General features: G+C 30.7%; 1 protein-coding gene across 49 annotated transcripts in view; it reads left to right on the top strand.

The window, feature by feature from the left end:
• The window catches only part of RIMS2 (regulating synaptic membrane exocytosis 2), a 611,447-nt gene that overhangs the window by 350,151 nt on the left and 244,011 nt on the right, over nt 1–17,285 (top strand). For all 49 annotated transcript variants that reach the window (XM_034668422.1, XM_034668421.1, XM_034668424.1 and 46 more), the window contains one exon: nt 2,003–2,156. In XM_034668422.1, the coding sequence (XP_034524313.1) occupies nt 2,003–2,156 (154 nt within the window). The remainder of the gene's footprint in view (nt 1–2,002; nt 2,157–17,285) is intronic.

The raw sequence follows: 17,285 nt of genomic DNA on the forward strand, positions 1-17,285 counted from the left end.
ATTACTACAGACTTGTAGTAATAAGCATTATTTCTGTAATGGCAAATTTACATTTCCCTGATGATTAGTGATGTTGAAACACCTTTTTATGTGTCTGTTGGCCATCTATGTGTCTTCTTTGGAAAAATGTCTGCTCATGTCTTTTGCCCGTTTTTAAAATTGGATTATTTGGGTTTTTTGGTGTTGAATTACATAAGTTCTTTATATATTTTTGGTAGTAATCCCTTGCTGCCTATATCATTTGCAAATATCTTCTCCCATTCAGGGTGTTGCCTTGTTGTTTTACTGAATGTTTCCTTTGTTGTGAAAAAGCTTTCTGTTTTAATGTAGTCCCAATAGTTTATTTTGCTTTTGTTTCCCTTGCCTTAGGAGACATATTTAGAAAAATGTTGCTATGGCCCATGTCAGAAATTACTGCCTGTGCTCTCCTCTAGGATTTTTCTAGTTTCAGGTCTCATTTAGAGTTTTGTGTATGGTGTAAGAAAGTGGTCAAGTTTCATTCTTTACATGTGGATGTCCAGTTTTTTCAACATCATTTGTTGAAGAGACTGTATTTTTCCCATTACATGCTCTTGCTTCCTTTGTTGAAGATTAATTGACCATATAATTGTGGGTTGATTTCTGGACTCTCCATTTTGTTCCATTGATCTATGTATCTATTTTTGTGCCAGCACCATACTGTTTTGATTTCTGTATCTTGAAATCTGGGATTGTGATACCTCCAGTTTTATTTTTCTTTTTCAAGATTGTTTTGGCTATTTGAAGTCTTCTGTGAGTCCATATAAATTTTAGGATTATTTGTTCTAGTTCTGTGAAAAATGTTGGTGTTTTGATAGGGTTACATTAAATCTGTAGATTCCTTTGGGTAATATGGATGTTTTAATAATATTTGTTCTCCAGTGCACAAACATGGAATGTCTTCCCATTTATTTGTGTTGTCTTCAATTTCTTTCATCAGTGTTTTACAGTTTTCAGAGTACAAGTCTTTCACCTTCTTGGTTAAGTTTATTCCTAGGCATTTTTTAGTTTTTTGTGCCATTTTAAAAAGGATTGTTTTCTTAATTTCTCTTTCTGCTACTTAATTATTAGTGTTATAGAAATGTAACAGATTTCTGTATTTGGATTTTGTATTCTGCGACCTTTCTGAATTTATTTATCAGTTCTAGTAATTTTTTGGTAGTCCTTAGGATTATCTATATATGTCATCTACAAATAGCGAAAATTTTGCTTCTTCCTTAGCAATTTGGATGCCTTTTTTTTCTTTTTCTTGACTGATTGCTATGGCTAGGACTTCTAGTACTATGCTGAATAAAAGTGGAGAGAGTGGACATCTTTGTCTTTTTTCTGAGCGTAGGGGAAAGTTCTCAGTTTTTCACCTTTGAATATGATGTTAGCTATGGGTTTTTCATGTATGGCTTTTATTTTGTTGAGCTTTGTTCCCTCTAGACCTCTTTTGTTTTGGGCTTTTATCATGAGTGAACTTTGTCAAATACTTTTCTGCATCTATTGAAATGATTATATGGTTTTTATCCTTTCTCTTATTGATGATGTATCACATTGATTGATTTGTATATATTGAACCACCCTGCATCCCAAGAATAAATCCCACTTGATTGTGGTGAATGATTTTTTAATGTATCTTTGGATTTGTTTTGCTAATATTTTGTTGAGAATTTTTGCATCTGTGTTTATCAGAGATATCGGCCTGTAGTTTTTTTTCTTTTTTGTGGTGTCTTTATGTAATGGCAAATTTAACAGTAGATGGGTGGTTGGATACCTGTAAAAAATCTAGCTTTTTAAAACTATTGAGTCAGTAAGAAGTTATGCATATTTATCTTTTATTTAGTTATTGTCAAAACATATGGACAGCTTTGTAACATAAATTGCTTTTGACCTAATAGCATTTTTATTATAATTATCATTATTGTAAAAGGTATGAGACCATTTAAGAAAGTTTCTATATTATAGATTTTTAACATACTTTTGTCTCTTGACTTTGTAGATTTTGATTGAATTAGAAACAGCATTATTAGATGATGAGCCACATTGGTACAAACTTCAGACGCATGATGTGTCTTCATTACCACTTCCCCACCCTTCTCCATATATGCCGCGACGACAGCTTCATGGAGAGAGCCCAACAAGGAGGTTGCAAAGTAAGTTTTCAGTGAGATTTATCAGACCTTTATTGCATTATCTTGAATGATATATATGACATAGAATTTGAAGATCCCATTATGGATATTAACAGGCATCTATTAGTGTTTTCATAGTTATTGATGGTTTTAAATTGGTTCACTAAAATGAGGTTATACTTACAGCATTGATTTATCACAGTATGACCTCAAATGAAGCACAGTTATGTTTTAATTTTAGCTATTGGAAACTTATATAGGAATGAGGTAGCAGCCATTGTAAAATTTGGTCATGTAGTTATACATATCTGAAATTATGATTTCCATCTTCATTATGCCAAGTATTTTATAAAATGTAGGATGGCAGGTATAGCATAGTGGTTGAAACCATGACCATGAGCATTACTCAAACAAACATGGATTTAAAGTTTGATTCTCTCACTTAAGAGCCATATGACTTCAGGTATGTTCTCTCGCTATGATTCACTTTCCTCATTTAGAATAATACCTACATTAAGGGTGGTTATAAAAGTTAAATTTCTCAGGGATATAAACTAATGTGATTATTGTTGTTATTGTTATTGTCAGTGTTTGCATTTTACCCTGAATTATACACAGTCCAAAGTATCAGATAGAATTTGATCAATTCAGAGAATCTTAAAAGAACCTTGGAAATGTTTTCTAGACTAAAAAGTGGCATTATTGGTTTGTTGTTCCTATGAATCTAATTTGTTTTCTTGATGAGTCTATTATTAAAAGGGGGAGGTGTCTGCTTGCTGCTGTGTGTAGTGTAATGGGATAATTTTATCTTCATGGAGTCAGCATGTTCCAGGCTTAGCAACATTTTTTTGTGAAGTAATGGAGAATTGATTGATATTAACCAGATTTCAGAAGTGTAAATTTATAAGCACCAAAGCCATGTCATTTATCCATCATAGGAAATATTTTTGGCAACATAACAAATGACTGTTGTTTACGTGGATCACATTCTCCCTGATGAATAGAGGACTAAATTATATATCAGAAGGCTATTTGATGAATAGAGAGAGCAAAGGATAAGTCTTATGGGATATTTAGTTATAGGAAAGCCTAGAGAATTACCTTCACTCCTTTTTAAAATAATGTCTCTGATGACTAGAATTTTATTTCCACTAGCTACAGTCTCTTATAGTTGGGTGGTATTATTTAAGCACTACTTTTATAGCACTCACTTTTTTCAGCTTCTCCACAGAGTAAACATTTACTCACTGTTATTTGCAATTGCCATTAAACATGTTTTGTATAATAATTACACTACTGTGAATTTTACGTGGACTCATTTTAGTGTCTATTCTTTCTGGTCACTGTAATCTACTAAGTACATTCTCTCTAAATCACAATGTAGGATCACAGGTTACTACATGCGGTTTACTAATATAAATCAATTTGTACTAATTCTTATAGTTTAATTTTACAGGCTACTAATGCTAATACTTACTCTAGTTGCTATTACAATAACTAGTTTTGATGACTCTTCATATCTGAAATCCTTAAATCTACCAAAAATTTTCATTACTTTTTTCCTCCCAGCAAATTAAGAATAGAGTATGTGAAGAACAATGAGAATAGAGTTCTTTCTAGTTAGCTACATGTATCATAGATTTTCATGCAATTAATTTATTTTAATCAAGTTTGTAGCTTTTAATATTTAATCATCTCCCAAATGGCTCCTCTGCTATAGAATTAAATTCATTCATGGGTAATATGGTTTCATGTTGCACCATTCAGTCTTGTCACTACCTACCAACTAACATCTAATAAAATTAATTTTCACTGTTTGAACATATGGCAAAAATTGGTGTTTTACACCTAAAATGTGATCATAACTTATTAGTAATGTGTAGAACTGAAGATAAGTAAAAATGTGTACATATGCATGAAGGAAATGGAGATTAGGAAATAACACTTAGAAAGTTAAAGACATTACTATTGGCTGAGGATATATTGCTCATCAGTGTCAAGTTCAAGTTAAGGTATGTATAAATAAACATTAATTATTTTAAAAATTCATTCATAAGAATGACCTCCAGGATGTATTTTTCATGGAGAAAGTAAATATTGCATTTATTTATAAGTATGTCTTATATTGTCAAAGATCATGATCATTAACATATTTGATAGAACATATGAATGAACAGTTATCATCAAAAATGTATAATAATCCATTATTTATTCTCTACATCTTCATAATAGAATATGTTCGTAATTCAATCTCTGAGGCTATGAGCTGAGGCTATGAACTTATTGAATATACATGGATATTTACTGGTATTGTTGGAATTCTGTTTTCTCTGCTCATGATTTCCTATTTTAAATTTATATATTCAAATGATTCAAAAAAGTACTTCATTTCCATGGACATTAGTAATTTATAATTTTAAGCATCTAAGGAAGTATTTTAAAAATCACTCTAAGTATTTCATATATCTTATAGCTAACTTAAATAGTTTTTTAATTCTTTTTGAGATAGAAGTCCAGACAACTTTGATTATAAGGTTTGAATGGTTTCCCTAGTAAAGGAATTAGTGAAAGTATTTGAAATAGATGGCTTCTTCTTATACCACTATTTCTGTGTGGCAAAATAAGAGGGTTCTGTGTATTACAACATCTATAGAAAGGGCCACATGTTCATTGCTCAAGTCTGAAAGAAATTAGGTTATGAGAAATTAAAATTTTAATATGAAAGTAGTATTTTCTACAATTTTTAACATCAGGCTACTTTTACCCTCTCCTGTCCCAGATGCTATTTAGACATTACCAAATGATGGGACCGTGCATATTTGAAAGAGTGATTGATCAAGCATTTTTTAAAAGATTGTAGCCATATGTTCAAATAACTAAAATTTATCAATAGAGAAGTGAGATTGCTTTTTTAGATGGTAAAATGTCTCATATATTCACATAATTTTATTTTGACTCATTGGTGAGAAACTATTCGTTACTGTCCTGAAGCATAGGTTGTTTTTGAAGGTGCGTTTTGATGTTTAAGTTTTTATTTTTATATATTCTTTACTGTCATTCAGTTAAAGTTGCATAGTGTCTTAAGTAAAGTATTTTCCTTTCAACGTGACAGAAGTCATTTACAAATTTGTTTGTTACTTGGTATCTTATTCACCATTCTCATCACAATTTGAACTATACAGATGAAAAAGAGTTTTCTTTTTTGATCCTTTATTCTTTTCCTATTCCCATTTTAATCAGAGTCATCTCTTTGATATCTCAAATGTTAATTCTTTATTTAGCAAAATGTAACATTATTACCCTTTCACTTTTAAAACAGATAACATCATATCTATTATATTTTTATACAGTCTCATAATCACAAGTCTTTAGAAAAGTGAATGGAAATAAATCATTGGGACAAAACCAAAATGATGGTTTTGAGAGATGTAAGATAAAAGAGATGTGATTTCATCATTTATGTTTCTCAAGATTTCAACTATTTGGGAGGTTTTTTGGCCAATATTCTAATTTTCTACCCCATTCTTTTACTTATCTCTTTCTTGAACTGCAGTTACATGTATAAAACCTCTTAATGTTTTACAGGTTATTGAGTTCTGTTTGTTTTTTAATCTTTTTTCTCTCTTTCTCAATTTTGATTATTTTCACTCACCTGTCTACAAGTTACTAGAATTTTTTTCTACAGTGTCCAAGTCCCTTGAAATCCATACTATGAATTGTTTTAGCAAAAATGTATTTTTTCTTTTTAGATTTACATTTGGTTTTCTTAGAACTTCCTATATCCTTCCTGAAATTCTCCTTTTATTATATCCCTGTGTGTATAATATTATATATGTATATGATGTGTATGTGTGTAAATATATTAAATAATTTACAGGATCACATATATACACATATGTAAATATATGAAAAATCCATAGGATTACATATATACCTGCATACTTATGTACATATGTGTATGTGTGTATATGTAATGTACATACATGTATGTGCATTCTCTATAATGTATGTACTTAAATGTAATACATGTGTGTGTATAATCCTGTGAATTCTTTCCTATATTTATGATACTTATTTTAAAGTCTGCTAACTCCAATATCTTTGTCTTCTGTGGGTCTACTTATATTTCTGGTTTTTCCTTTGATTCTGGATCACATTCTATGTGTTTTTTATATATACTAATTTTTACTGTATACTGGACATTGTGTTTCATACATTTTAGAGACTCTGGATTTGGAAGAATGTTGGTTTTTATTTTGGCAGACAGTGAAATTATTGAAGGATCACCTAAAACCCATAGAGGATATGTTAAGGGTTCTTCCATAGTTATAAGGCATAGTCCTTAGTCTGGTTTGTGGTTTTCATTCCTAATGTGTGAACTTTCCAGGCAAAGTCGAAATTATTGGCCAAAATCCTATGACATCACTGGACTTAAACTCCAGACTCTGTGTCCTATGCATCAAGAAGTTGCTGAAATCTCCTTGCATCTCTTTTAGCTTTTCGGCTGTTTTCTGCTTTCTTCTTGTTTTCCCTCTGCAGTTTGCAATTTAGGGAGGGATTTAGGGGGCTGTTGTGTGTAAATTTGGGGTCTCCTCTTCTCTGGCTCCCTCTTTTGCAGGATTTTCCTTACAATTGTAGCTGCTCTGACAACTCTGAATTCTGACCTCTGGCTCTTCAGCCATGTAAGAATGAAGCTCTTTTCTTGAGCTATAACTCCTCTGCAGGGCACCAAATTGGGAAGGCCCTTAGGAGAAAAGCTGTTTCAGTATGCACCTTTCTTATTTAAGGGTCATGTCACCAATTTCTGCCAGCTTTGTTTGTTGTCTGGTGTCTTTAAACAGTTTTTTATTAAAATATTTGTCCAGAATTTGTAATTTTACTGGCAGGAGAGTTAGTACAATATAAGTTACTCTGTCGTTCCCAGCAGCAGAACTCTACATTTTTAGTAAACTTTTTACTGATGTATAGCGTCTATACAGAGGTGTGTATAAATCATAAATATGCCCCCAAATGAATTTTCACAAAGTAATGACACCATGTAAGTAGCACCCACAGCACAAATAGAACATCACCAGCCTCCCTCTTGCTCTCTTCTAGTAAGTATTCCTCCTGCTAAGGTAACAACTAACCTGACGTCGAATACCATAAAATAGTTTTGCTTACTTTTAACTTCATGTAAATGGAATACTCACACACACATTTGAATTTTATAGAACTGGAATTACAAAAATGTATTATTCTTTCACATCTGGCTTTTTTTTTTCTTACTAATATGTTTCTGAGATTTATCAATGTTGTTGCAAGTAATTGCAGTTAACTTATTTTCATTGCTATACACAATTCCTTTCTATAAATATACAATAATTTATGCATTCTACAGTTGACTAATAGGTTGCTTTCAGATTTTGGCCATTCCTAATAGTGCTGCCGTGAACTTTCTCATACATGCCTTTTTGTAATCATATGTGTTCATTTTTGCTTTGTTTTTATTATGTTCAATTAGTCAGCATATAGTACATCATTAGTTTTTGATGTAGTGTTCAATGATTCATTAGTTGTATATAACACCCAGTGCTCATCACCACCCATGCCTTCCTTAATACCCATCACCCAGTTACCCTATCCCCCCACCTGCCTCCCTTCTGTAACCCTCATTTTGGTTCCCGGAGTCCAGAATCTCTCATGGTTTGTCTCCTTCTCTGATTTATTCTTGCTGTTCAGTTTTCCTTCCCTTTCCCTGTGGTCCTCTGCACTGTTCCTTATGTTCCACATATGTATGAAACCATATGATAATCATCTTTTTCTGCTTGACTTATTTTGCTTTAATATACCTGGTAGTAGAATAGATGGGTAATAGACTATGCATATATTCAACTGCAGTAGATATTATTAAGCAGTTTCTCAAACTGTATTGATTTTACTTCCTACATTAAAAAACTGTACCAATTTGTACTTCCTCCTACAGTAGCATTAAAGGTTTGAGCTTCTCCACATCATTACTTGTTTGTGGTATTTTTATTTTCATTTACCCATTCATCTGGATGTTCACTGTTACCTCATTGTGGCTTTAATTTGCTTGCTCTAATGACCTTGTCATAGGTTAATAGACTGCTGAGCTATCCTCTTTTATGAAGGGCCTAGTCAAATTTTTAGCCCATTTTTCATTTGGGTTCTGTCTTTTCTTATTGCTTTATGAGTTTTGTGGTTTTTTTGAAATTAAAGATTTGAATTCTTTATAGCATAAATGTATTGCAAAATTATTTTACCCCATGATTTGCCTTTCCACTTTTTAATGGGATATTTTAATCAACAGAAATTTTTAGTGATAAGTGTATTTTAGTTTTCAATTTTTTTTTTCTTTAGTGTTAGTGTGCTGGTGTGATCTGTATAAAAATATCTTGATCTTCTTCAAGGTCATAATACTATGTTCATATGTTTTCTTCTAGTATAGTGCTTTACTCTGTTAAATCTACAACTCATTTGGAATTGAGTTTTGTGTATTGTGTAAGGTAGGGATAAAAATTCATTCTTAACCCTTTGGATGTCCACTTGATCCAGTACATTTATTAAAAAAGCCACATGCATGTGGTTAACTTTTTGAAGTTTATTCCTTTCAATTAGGCAAATTTATATTCTTGTGCCGATACCAAGGTGTCTTATTTACTGTAGCTCTATAATAAATTGTGATATCTGGAAGTGTAACTAACCCAACTTTGTTCTTCTTTAAGATCATTGTTAATATTCTTAATTTTTTGCACTTAATAAACAAATTGAGTATCAAATGATCATTTTCCACAAATACCCTTCTAGAATTTTGATTCAAATTACATTCATCATTTTGGGGAGAACTGAAGTCTCTTCAGGGAGTGAGGAGAATTCCACCCCATGAATCTGATGTATCTCTAAGTAATATTTTAATGGGTTTCAGTATAGAGGTTTTATATCTTTACTATATCGGTAACTAGGGATTTTATTTAAATTGATGTTAGTATTCAGAAATAAAAGTTATTTATTATTTAATGAATCCTAACAACATTTCCATACATTATTTTGAATTTTGATGTACAATATTATGTTACCTGTAAATAATGACAATTTCTCCTCTTTCTTTCAAATTGTTATACCTTGCTTTCCTTTTCTTAAAGCTTTGGCAAGGTCTTATCATAAAATGCTGAGTAAGTGGTATTGTTGAGTAGAAGTTGCCATCCATGTTGTTCCCCATTCCTTAGGAAAAGCTTTAAATATTTCTCAATTATAGTTGATATTTTTGTGTAATTAGTATAAGATTTTTACACTTCACTGAGATTCAGAAAGTTCTGTTTTATTCCTAGCTTGATGAAATTTTTAAATCTTGAATGGATATTGAATTGTATCAATTTTTTCTGCATATATGGATATAAGTATATATTTCTCCCTTACTCTATTAATATGGTATATTGCATTGATTTTCAAATGTTAATCTAGCACTCCTGTGATGAATTCAGGTAGCTCATGATGCGCGTAATCGTTTTATCTATCCCAGGTTTCAATTTGCTGATACTATGTGTAGAATTCTTGCATCTATATTCATGAGAAAGAAAGATTGTCTTTTATTAGCTTTTGTTATCAATGCTACACTGGCTTCAAAAAAGTATTAGGAAGTGTTTCTTCTTTTTCTGTTAGATATCTTATTTCCCTTTCTTAAAATAATTCCTGTCAAGTTTTGATGTGAGTATTGTGCTGGCCTCATAAAAAGTGTTTGGAAGTATACCATTATTTTCTATTCTTTGAAAGAATTTCTGCATTATCGATATTATTTCTTCTTTAAATGTTTAGAAGTATTCACCATTTAAGTCATCAAGGTTGGTAATTTCTTAGTGTGTAGGTTTTAAATTATAATTTCAATTTCTCTGCTAAATTTAGAACTTTTCAAAATTTGTGACTTGTGCCAGCTTTGTTTTTTTCTTGGAATTTGTATATTTCTCCTAATTAAAAAAATATTTACATAAAATTATTCATAATAATATCTTGTTATCTAGTTAATGTCCATTGGATGTGTAGTGATGTCCTCTTTTCCCCAGTATTGGTAATTTGCTCCTTCTTTTTCTTGTCTTTTTTTTTGGTCAGGCTTTCTAATGATCTGTTGATTAGTCTTTCAAACGAAAACCTGTTTTGTTTCTTCTGTAGGTTGAATTTGTTTTTCTTTTCCACTAACTTTTGTTCTTATTATTTCCCTCCTTTACTTTCCATAGATGTAGTTTGTTTGTTTCTCCTCATTTCTTCAGAAAATACTTACACAATTTTTATTGTGATGCCTTCATTTACCTATCAGTTATTTATTCCAAAGCTTAGGGCTTATTTATTTATTTGATGTCTGGTGTTTTTCTACTCTTGTCAGAGTATATACTTTGGATCATTTGGAATCTTTAAAATTACTAATTTTCTTTATGGTGCTTCGTGTAACCATTTTTGGCAAATGTTCTTGAAAAGAGTATTTGTTATGTCACAGTTCTGTAAATGTTCTACAAGTTAATCAGGCTTATCAGTTTTTTTGTTCAAATCTGGGTTTGCTTTTTTTTTCCCCCTGACCTGAGTATTCCACCAGTTATTGAGGGATGTTAACATTTCTATGTATGATTGTGGACTTCTCCTCTTAATTTTGTCACTATTTGCTTTATGGATTTTGAAGTTATGTTATTGTTTGTATACAAATTAAATTGATATACTTTTACTAACAGACTGATAATTTTATCATTACATAATATGTCTTTTTGTATCTAGGCATGCTTTTTCCTTAAAACCCTCTTTGCTTATGTTAGTAATGCTGTCGCTGCTTTTTTTTGGTTAACTTTTTTTTTTTTGATGTGATATATCTCTTTCAATTCTTTTACTTTCCACTTCTTTGTGTCCTTACATTTAAGGTTTGTCTTTTGAAAACAATGTAAAGTTTGTCTTCTTAACTTCATTATGACAAGATTTATTTTTTATTGGGATAATTCATACATTTACATTTAATGTAATTTCTTATAAATTTTGCTTAATATTTTACACTATTTTTTTATTTTTTATTTGTCCTTTTTTCTTCTTTCTTGCTTTCTTTTGAAATTCACATTATCTTATTTATATCCACAAATATTTAGTTACTTGTTATGGTGCTTGTGATTGATCTAAAGATACATTATATTTAGATAGCAAGTAAAACTCTTATTCATAAAGTTGCATGTAAAATATACATTTTTTCCCCCAAAATTATCTTTAATCTTACTTAGGTATCTCTGTTCCCAGTCAAATATCAATCTTTATTCCTTCTCCTTACCTACTCCCACCTCTTAATGGAGTTTCCAGGAAGCCCTAAAAAAGTAAATATTCAGAAAAGACCCATTAATTTTTAATCCTTGTAGTGCTTCACTGATTTATCCCAGAATACAATGGCTACTTGAAACTAGGTCTATGCATAGAAGTTTTTACTGATGCTGTTCTTTGGTGCTTAGCATCCAGCTGGATCATGGAGCTACGATCCTAGAATTCTAAAACATCACTGGACTTTGGAGAGGTCCTAGAGTCTGGTTCCCTATTATTCACAAAGCTCTCTAACTACTGTCTCCTTACTAATTCTGAGAAATAGTGACCTTATCAGTGCCTTCCTCCTTTCTCTGCCCCCTCTAGACTCCTGTCTCACTTCTCTCCTCTAGCAAAATCCATTAATAAGCCTAGAGTATGGAAAGTAAAGTGCTATAAGTCATTTTGCTTTTCAACCTGAAACATTAATTTCTCTAATTAAAAGAAACACAGAAAAGCTCACCACTGTTTAAAATGTATAAGGGGAAACATAAGGATAATAAAGCGTAATTTATATCTCAGTACACGATCATGCCATAATCTTGGAATTTGTACAATTTTTTTATTATATATAGAAAGGAGAGTTGTAAAATTAAAATTGTAAGCTTATGCGGAGGTATTAGAGAATAATGCAAGCTGTGATGAGAATTTTAGCTAAGGTTTAAAAGAATAATAAGTAAGATATCAGTAATTGGATGTAAAAATGACATGAAATTACACTTTTATCCTGATGTTCTTAAAAAAGAAAGCCGTTATATATATTGTGATATCAATATGGGACATACACGTAGTTTTATTGAAGACAGAGTTTTGTTGAAGACATACTGTTACATGTGGGAACACTGTTGCCAAGAATGAAGTTCCACCATTCAGAGTTACCACTAAAGTACATAAACAGCAGGAGCACCTGGCTGGCTCAGTCAGTGGAGTGTGCAACTCTTGATATCAGGGTTGTAAGTTTGAGCCCCACATTAGGGGTAGAGATTACTTAAAATCTTTTAAAAAGCAAAACACCTAAACAGCAGAGTGACATAAAGTAAGAAGACCACAATAGAAATAGTTCCTTTACTAAATATTATCCATTTGAAATTCTGGGGTTTGGATGTTTATATTAGCGTTAACTTGCATATGTGGGTAAATCAATATGAATATGAATATGGATATCATCATCCTAAATATTTTAATAAAAAGTAATTAACATGATACAAAGATATCTATGAAGAATTATAAAACTGGTAAAAATGTTAATTGTTTCAGCATGTAAAATATATTTCAATATAGACATTTACTTAGATTTACAGTTATATTCAGTATTTTCACTTAAGGAAGTATTTATATAACAATTCATTGGCATTATAATTTAAAATTATATACACTATAGCAATTCAGTTTTTAAAGTAACAAGATAATTTTATTTATTAACTGTGTAACATATTTCTATTATACTTTTTCCTATAACTTTTTGCTGCATACCTTGTGATCACCTCTTCATAAGACTGTTTTGTACTATCAGTTATATTCATGTGTGCTCTACTGATTATACAAATTCTTTTTCTTTATATTACTTTTATTCTGCTTTTTTTCTTGTTTAGAAAGATTGTTGTAACTTTATCTCTTTTTTTGTTATTTTCATTGTCTTTGTTTTTTGGATGTTGAGATATTCTTCATTATTATTACTCTCAGAGTTTTCTTTTTCTTTGTGATGTAAGAGTTTTTGACATCTTAAAGCATATTCAGTCTTCTCATTTTCAGTTCATGACTTTACCTAGTATTACCATTACGTTTTAACTTTAGTATGGTTAATAATTCTTTTTCCGATGGTATGCTGGAACTAGAGCCAGTTGTGCCTATCTCTTCTCTTCACAGTCATTGACATTGGTAGCTTGAATCGGCTATCTGGGAGTATATACATTATGGAAATTGACAAATATTACAAACCAAGGCTTTTTCTTCGCCAACTGGAAAGTTGTTAAACACTTACTAGCATACCACTGCCTTATATAGTATATAAAAATTATTTCAGGTTTAACAAAATTTAAATGCAAAAAGTCAAAATGTTAAAGGGCTAGAAAAATATACATGAGTATTTAAACAAGCTATATATGAAAACAGAGGAGGAAACTCAGAAAAGAGTATCAGTAGGTTTTAAAAATATATGGTAAATATATTAAATCTATTTTAGATGAAAATGGTGGAAGGTAACTTGGTAACCTGATAAGTGAAGTGATGGTAAGTGTTGGTTGGTCAAACCTGATAATTTAGTTTATGTTGATTTTTTGAAGTTCTAGTTTAAGCTAGTTGATTCAGTTTTTCTTTAGTTTATGAAATTTGTCCCAGATAAATGTTCCGATACTTATAAAATTATTCAACTCTACATTTTTTTTTCTAATTTCTACAATTATACTCTGACCTCAGAAATTCCTATACAGTGGTTAGAATAGATATTTTTTTCCTCAAAATACTTTTTATAATTCCATCACTGTGTAGAAAACTAATCAGACAAATCAATCATGTAAAATATTGCCAAATATAATACTTCTCTATTTGTTAAATAAAGTTCAGAATAATTTCATTCAAATTTTAAATCTTTTAATTGAACATTAGAAGCTAAGCTTCTGTGATAATGTTTGAATCTATTATTTTATTTTCCTGTGACTTACTATCTCTGGGCTAATAACTTAGATGTGTCAGGATAAATATTTACATTTTTCCAGGTATTAGGGCATGTTTACACTTCTCTGGTATTTTTATGGCATGAGAGTTCATACATTCCCTTAAATTGCTAATGATATTTACATGATAATTTACTTATCTTTCAATTTGAAAACAATTTATTGATATTTTCCTACCTTTTAAAACTTTGTAAATATTTATACATAGAAAAATCTAACTAATTTGTATCCTGCTAAATTATTTTAACAATTTCTCTTTCTATATTTGCATTTTTATCAAGTGAGAATATCAAAATAACTTGTTCCCTGTAAATTTTCAAATTGTTCCTCCTCCAAAAGAAATCAGTTTTAAAATATATTTTTTCAAAATCAAGAATTCCAAAATTAATAATGTTTTTCTAAGATTCCTTCAATTTAAGCACGTTAGTTGCTTATTACATGCTAAATTTCTGTGTATAACTAATACCTCTTACATTTCATGGTTTGTTATATAACCATGTAGTATTAATAAAATTGATCACCATTAGTATGCAGGGCAGATCTATTATTAATTTTTTATTTTATGTACCTTAGCCTGTAATTATTTCATTTAATCAAAGTTTCTGCTAACATAACTTGGATTTTTTACTAATTCAGATATGATGTGTCTTTCTATCTTATTTTATTCCGAATTAGTATGCCCTTTTTATTTTATAACAAAAATGTTAAAATACAGTCTGTACAATAAAGCAGAGATTAGATTTCAATATCCCTATTACATATAAAGATTTTAAATGTATTTTTGACATTATTTTAACATTTTTTTTCCAGATAAAGCCTTATGTTCATATAATTCAGGTAAATTTTAGCATGCACAATGTTTTAATGCATGTATTTATATGCACAGTTTAATTGGTTTTGTTTTGTGCTTTGTCTGGTTATTGTGCATATGTTAAATTCCTAAACAAAATGTCAGTACCTTCCTTTTTCTGCCTGTAGTACTCTTCCAGTATTTCCATGTTTACATCTTTAGTATTTTGGTATTAAAACCATTTGTTGAAATACAGTGATTTATAATTTCAGTGTGTCTAATATCGTCTCTTTTAGTATGGTACTAGTTTATCAATGAAGTATGGTAATATATAATCTGTGTTACTGTGTGCATTGTTTCACAAAATTTGGATACAGTCTTTAATGTTTCTGACTAATGGAAGGATAGTTTTAAAAATTCCAAATATGTTGAATTAAAATATAATTAAAACTATGACGTTTGCTGTAGTTTCCATCATTTTAGCTATTCTGTCATAACTTTTAAGGAAAACTGAATAGATTTACTTTTATTACTCTAATGTGTTATAATCTTTAAATTCACACATGCACAGAGTATGTCAAGATATTTTAAACAATGTGAAATTTTATAACTGGTCACTGGGACTTACTTTAGTTTTAATACTTTTAATATGAAAATATTTTACATATATTTAGTCTAATGAACTTTTATATTTTTAAAAATTATCTTCTTGAATAGGATTAGGAAGTAATTATAAAAAGCTTCAGGAATGGCACACTAAAGTTTCAGATCTACTGAGGAAGGCTACCACTTACAACCAGGATGGAATGAAGGGACTGGACTTCCTACCTCAGACAACAAAAATGGACAAATATATAAGTCAATTGATTTAATAACGCTGGATATCAGGCAACTAAGGACAGTAATTATTAAAAGTAGGAAGACAAATGAGTTGAATCTTAAAATTGCGTTAGCCTGCCACTTTAAGAGAATATCCTGCACAGAGCATAGGGTGAGAGAAGGCAGATGGAGCCTATGAACTCCCTGAGCTAAGATGATGGAACTGAGAGTTTGGGGAATAACAGTATCTAGAGTTCACAGAAAAGACTACTGAAGAGGAGAGAACTATCCAGAGAGAGAACTCCAGAGAACTTCAGAGGGTCCCTCTCAAGTGTTCAGCTGAGTATTGATCTGTGCATGAATGGAGGAATCTACCCAACCTCGAGAAAGGACCACCCAAAAACAATAGAAGTAATAATGCCTGAGGATAGTGTCTGTTTGTTCCCCCCCCCCCATGAGACTGGATAACATCAGATTTCAAAGGACATTGGGTTGAGTGCACAGAAGTCTCTGGCCTTAGTAGTGAACAATATTTGGCCCTAGACTGACACTGTATCACCTTAAAAAATCTTAAAAGCAAGAACTGAAAGGATCAAAATGTTTCTAAGTAACACAACTGCATGTAACAAAAACTCAAGAATAGTTATAGAAATACTGAAGTATCTAACACATAACAATGGCAAATTCACAATAGCTGGCCTCTAATAAAAACTTACCAGCCATGCAAAAGAGAAAAAAAAAGACCCATAAAAAGGATTTAAATCAATCAAAACTAAACAAGAACTGGTACAGATGTTATAATTAGTAGACAAGGATATTAAACGGTTACAGAAATATATTCCATATGTTCAAAATGTTAAGTAAAGACATGAAAGATATAAATGGATCCAAATGAAACATCTGTAAATGAAAACGACAGTGTCTAAAATAAAAATATACTGAATGTGATTAACAACAATAAACATTGCAGAGAAAAAAATAGTGAACTTGGAAATACAGCAATAAAGACTATCCAAAATGAAGCACGAATAAAAAAGAGAATTTAAAAAAATAACAAAGTATCTGTGAGCAATGGGCAACCTGAAGCTGCCTAATACACAAGTAATTTAAGTTGTGCAGGAGAGAAGAGGCAAATATTTGAAGAAATAATGGCTTAAAAGTGTCCAAATTTGATGAAAACTATAAACTCATATGTCCAGGAAGCTCAATGAACTCTAAACACAGAAACATGAATAAGAATATATGAAGGTACCTCATAATTAAATTTTTTTAAATCAATAATAAAAAATCATAAAGCATCTGGAGAAAACAGACTCACTACATAACTGTGAAATAAAATAAAGATGACTGCAGATTTTTCATTGGAAACAGTGCAAGTACTCAGAGAAAAAGATATCAATCTAGACCTCCCTACCCATTCCTGTTTCTTTTAAAAATGAAGATGAAATAATGATTTTTTTCAAACATACAACTGCTGAAAGAACTCATCACCAGAAGATATGCACTACAACAAATATTAAAGGAAGTCCCTCAGGCAGAAGAATGATGATA

The sequence above is a fragment of the Ailuropoda melanoleuca genome, chromosome 9 (assembly GCF_002007445.2).
Source record: "Ailuropoda melanoleuca isolate Jingjing chromosome 9, ASM200744v2, whole genome shotgun sequence".
In the NCBI taxonomy this organism is placed as follows: domain Eukaryota; kingdom Metazoa; phylum Chordata; class Mammalia; order Carnivora; family Ursidae; genus Ailuropoda; species Ailuropoda melanoleuca.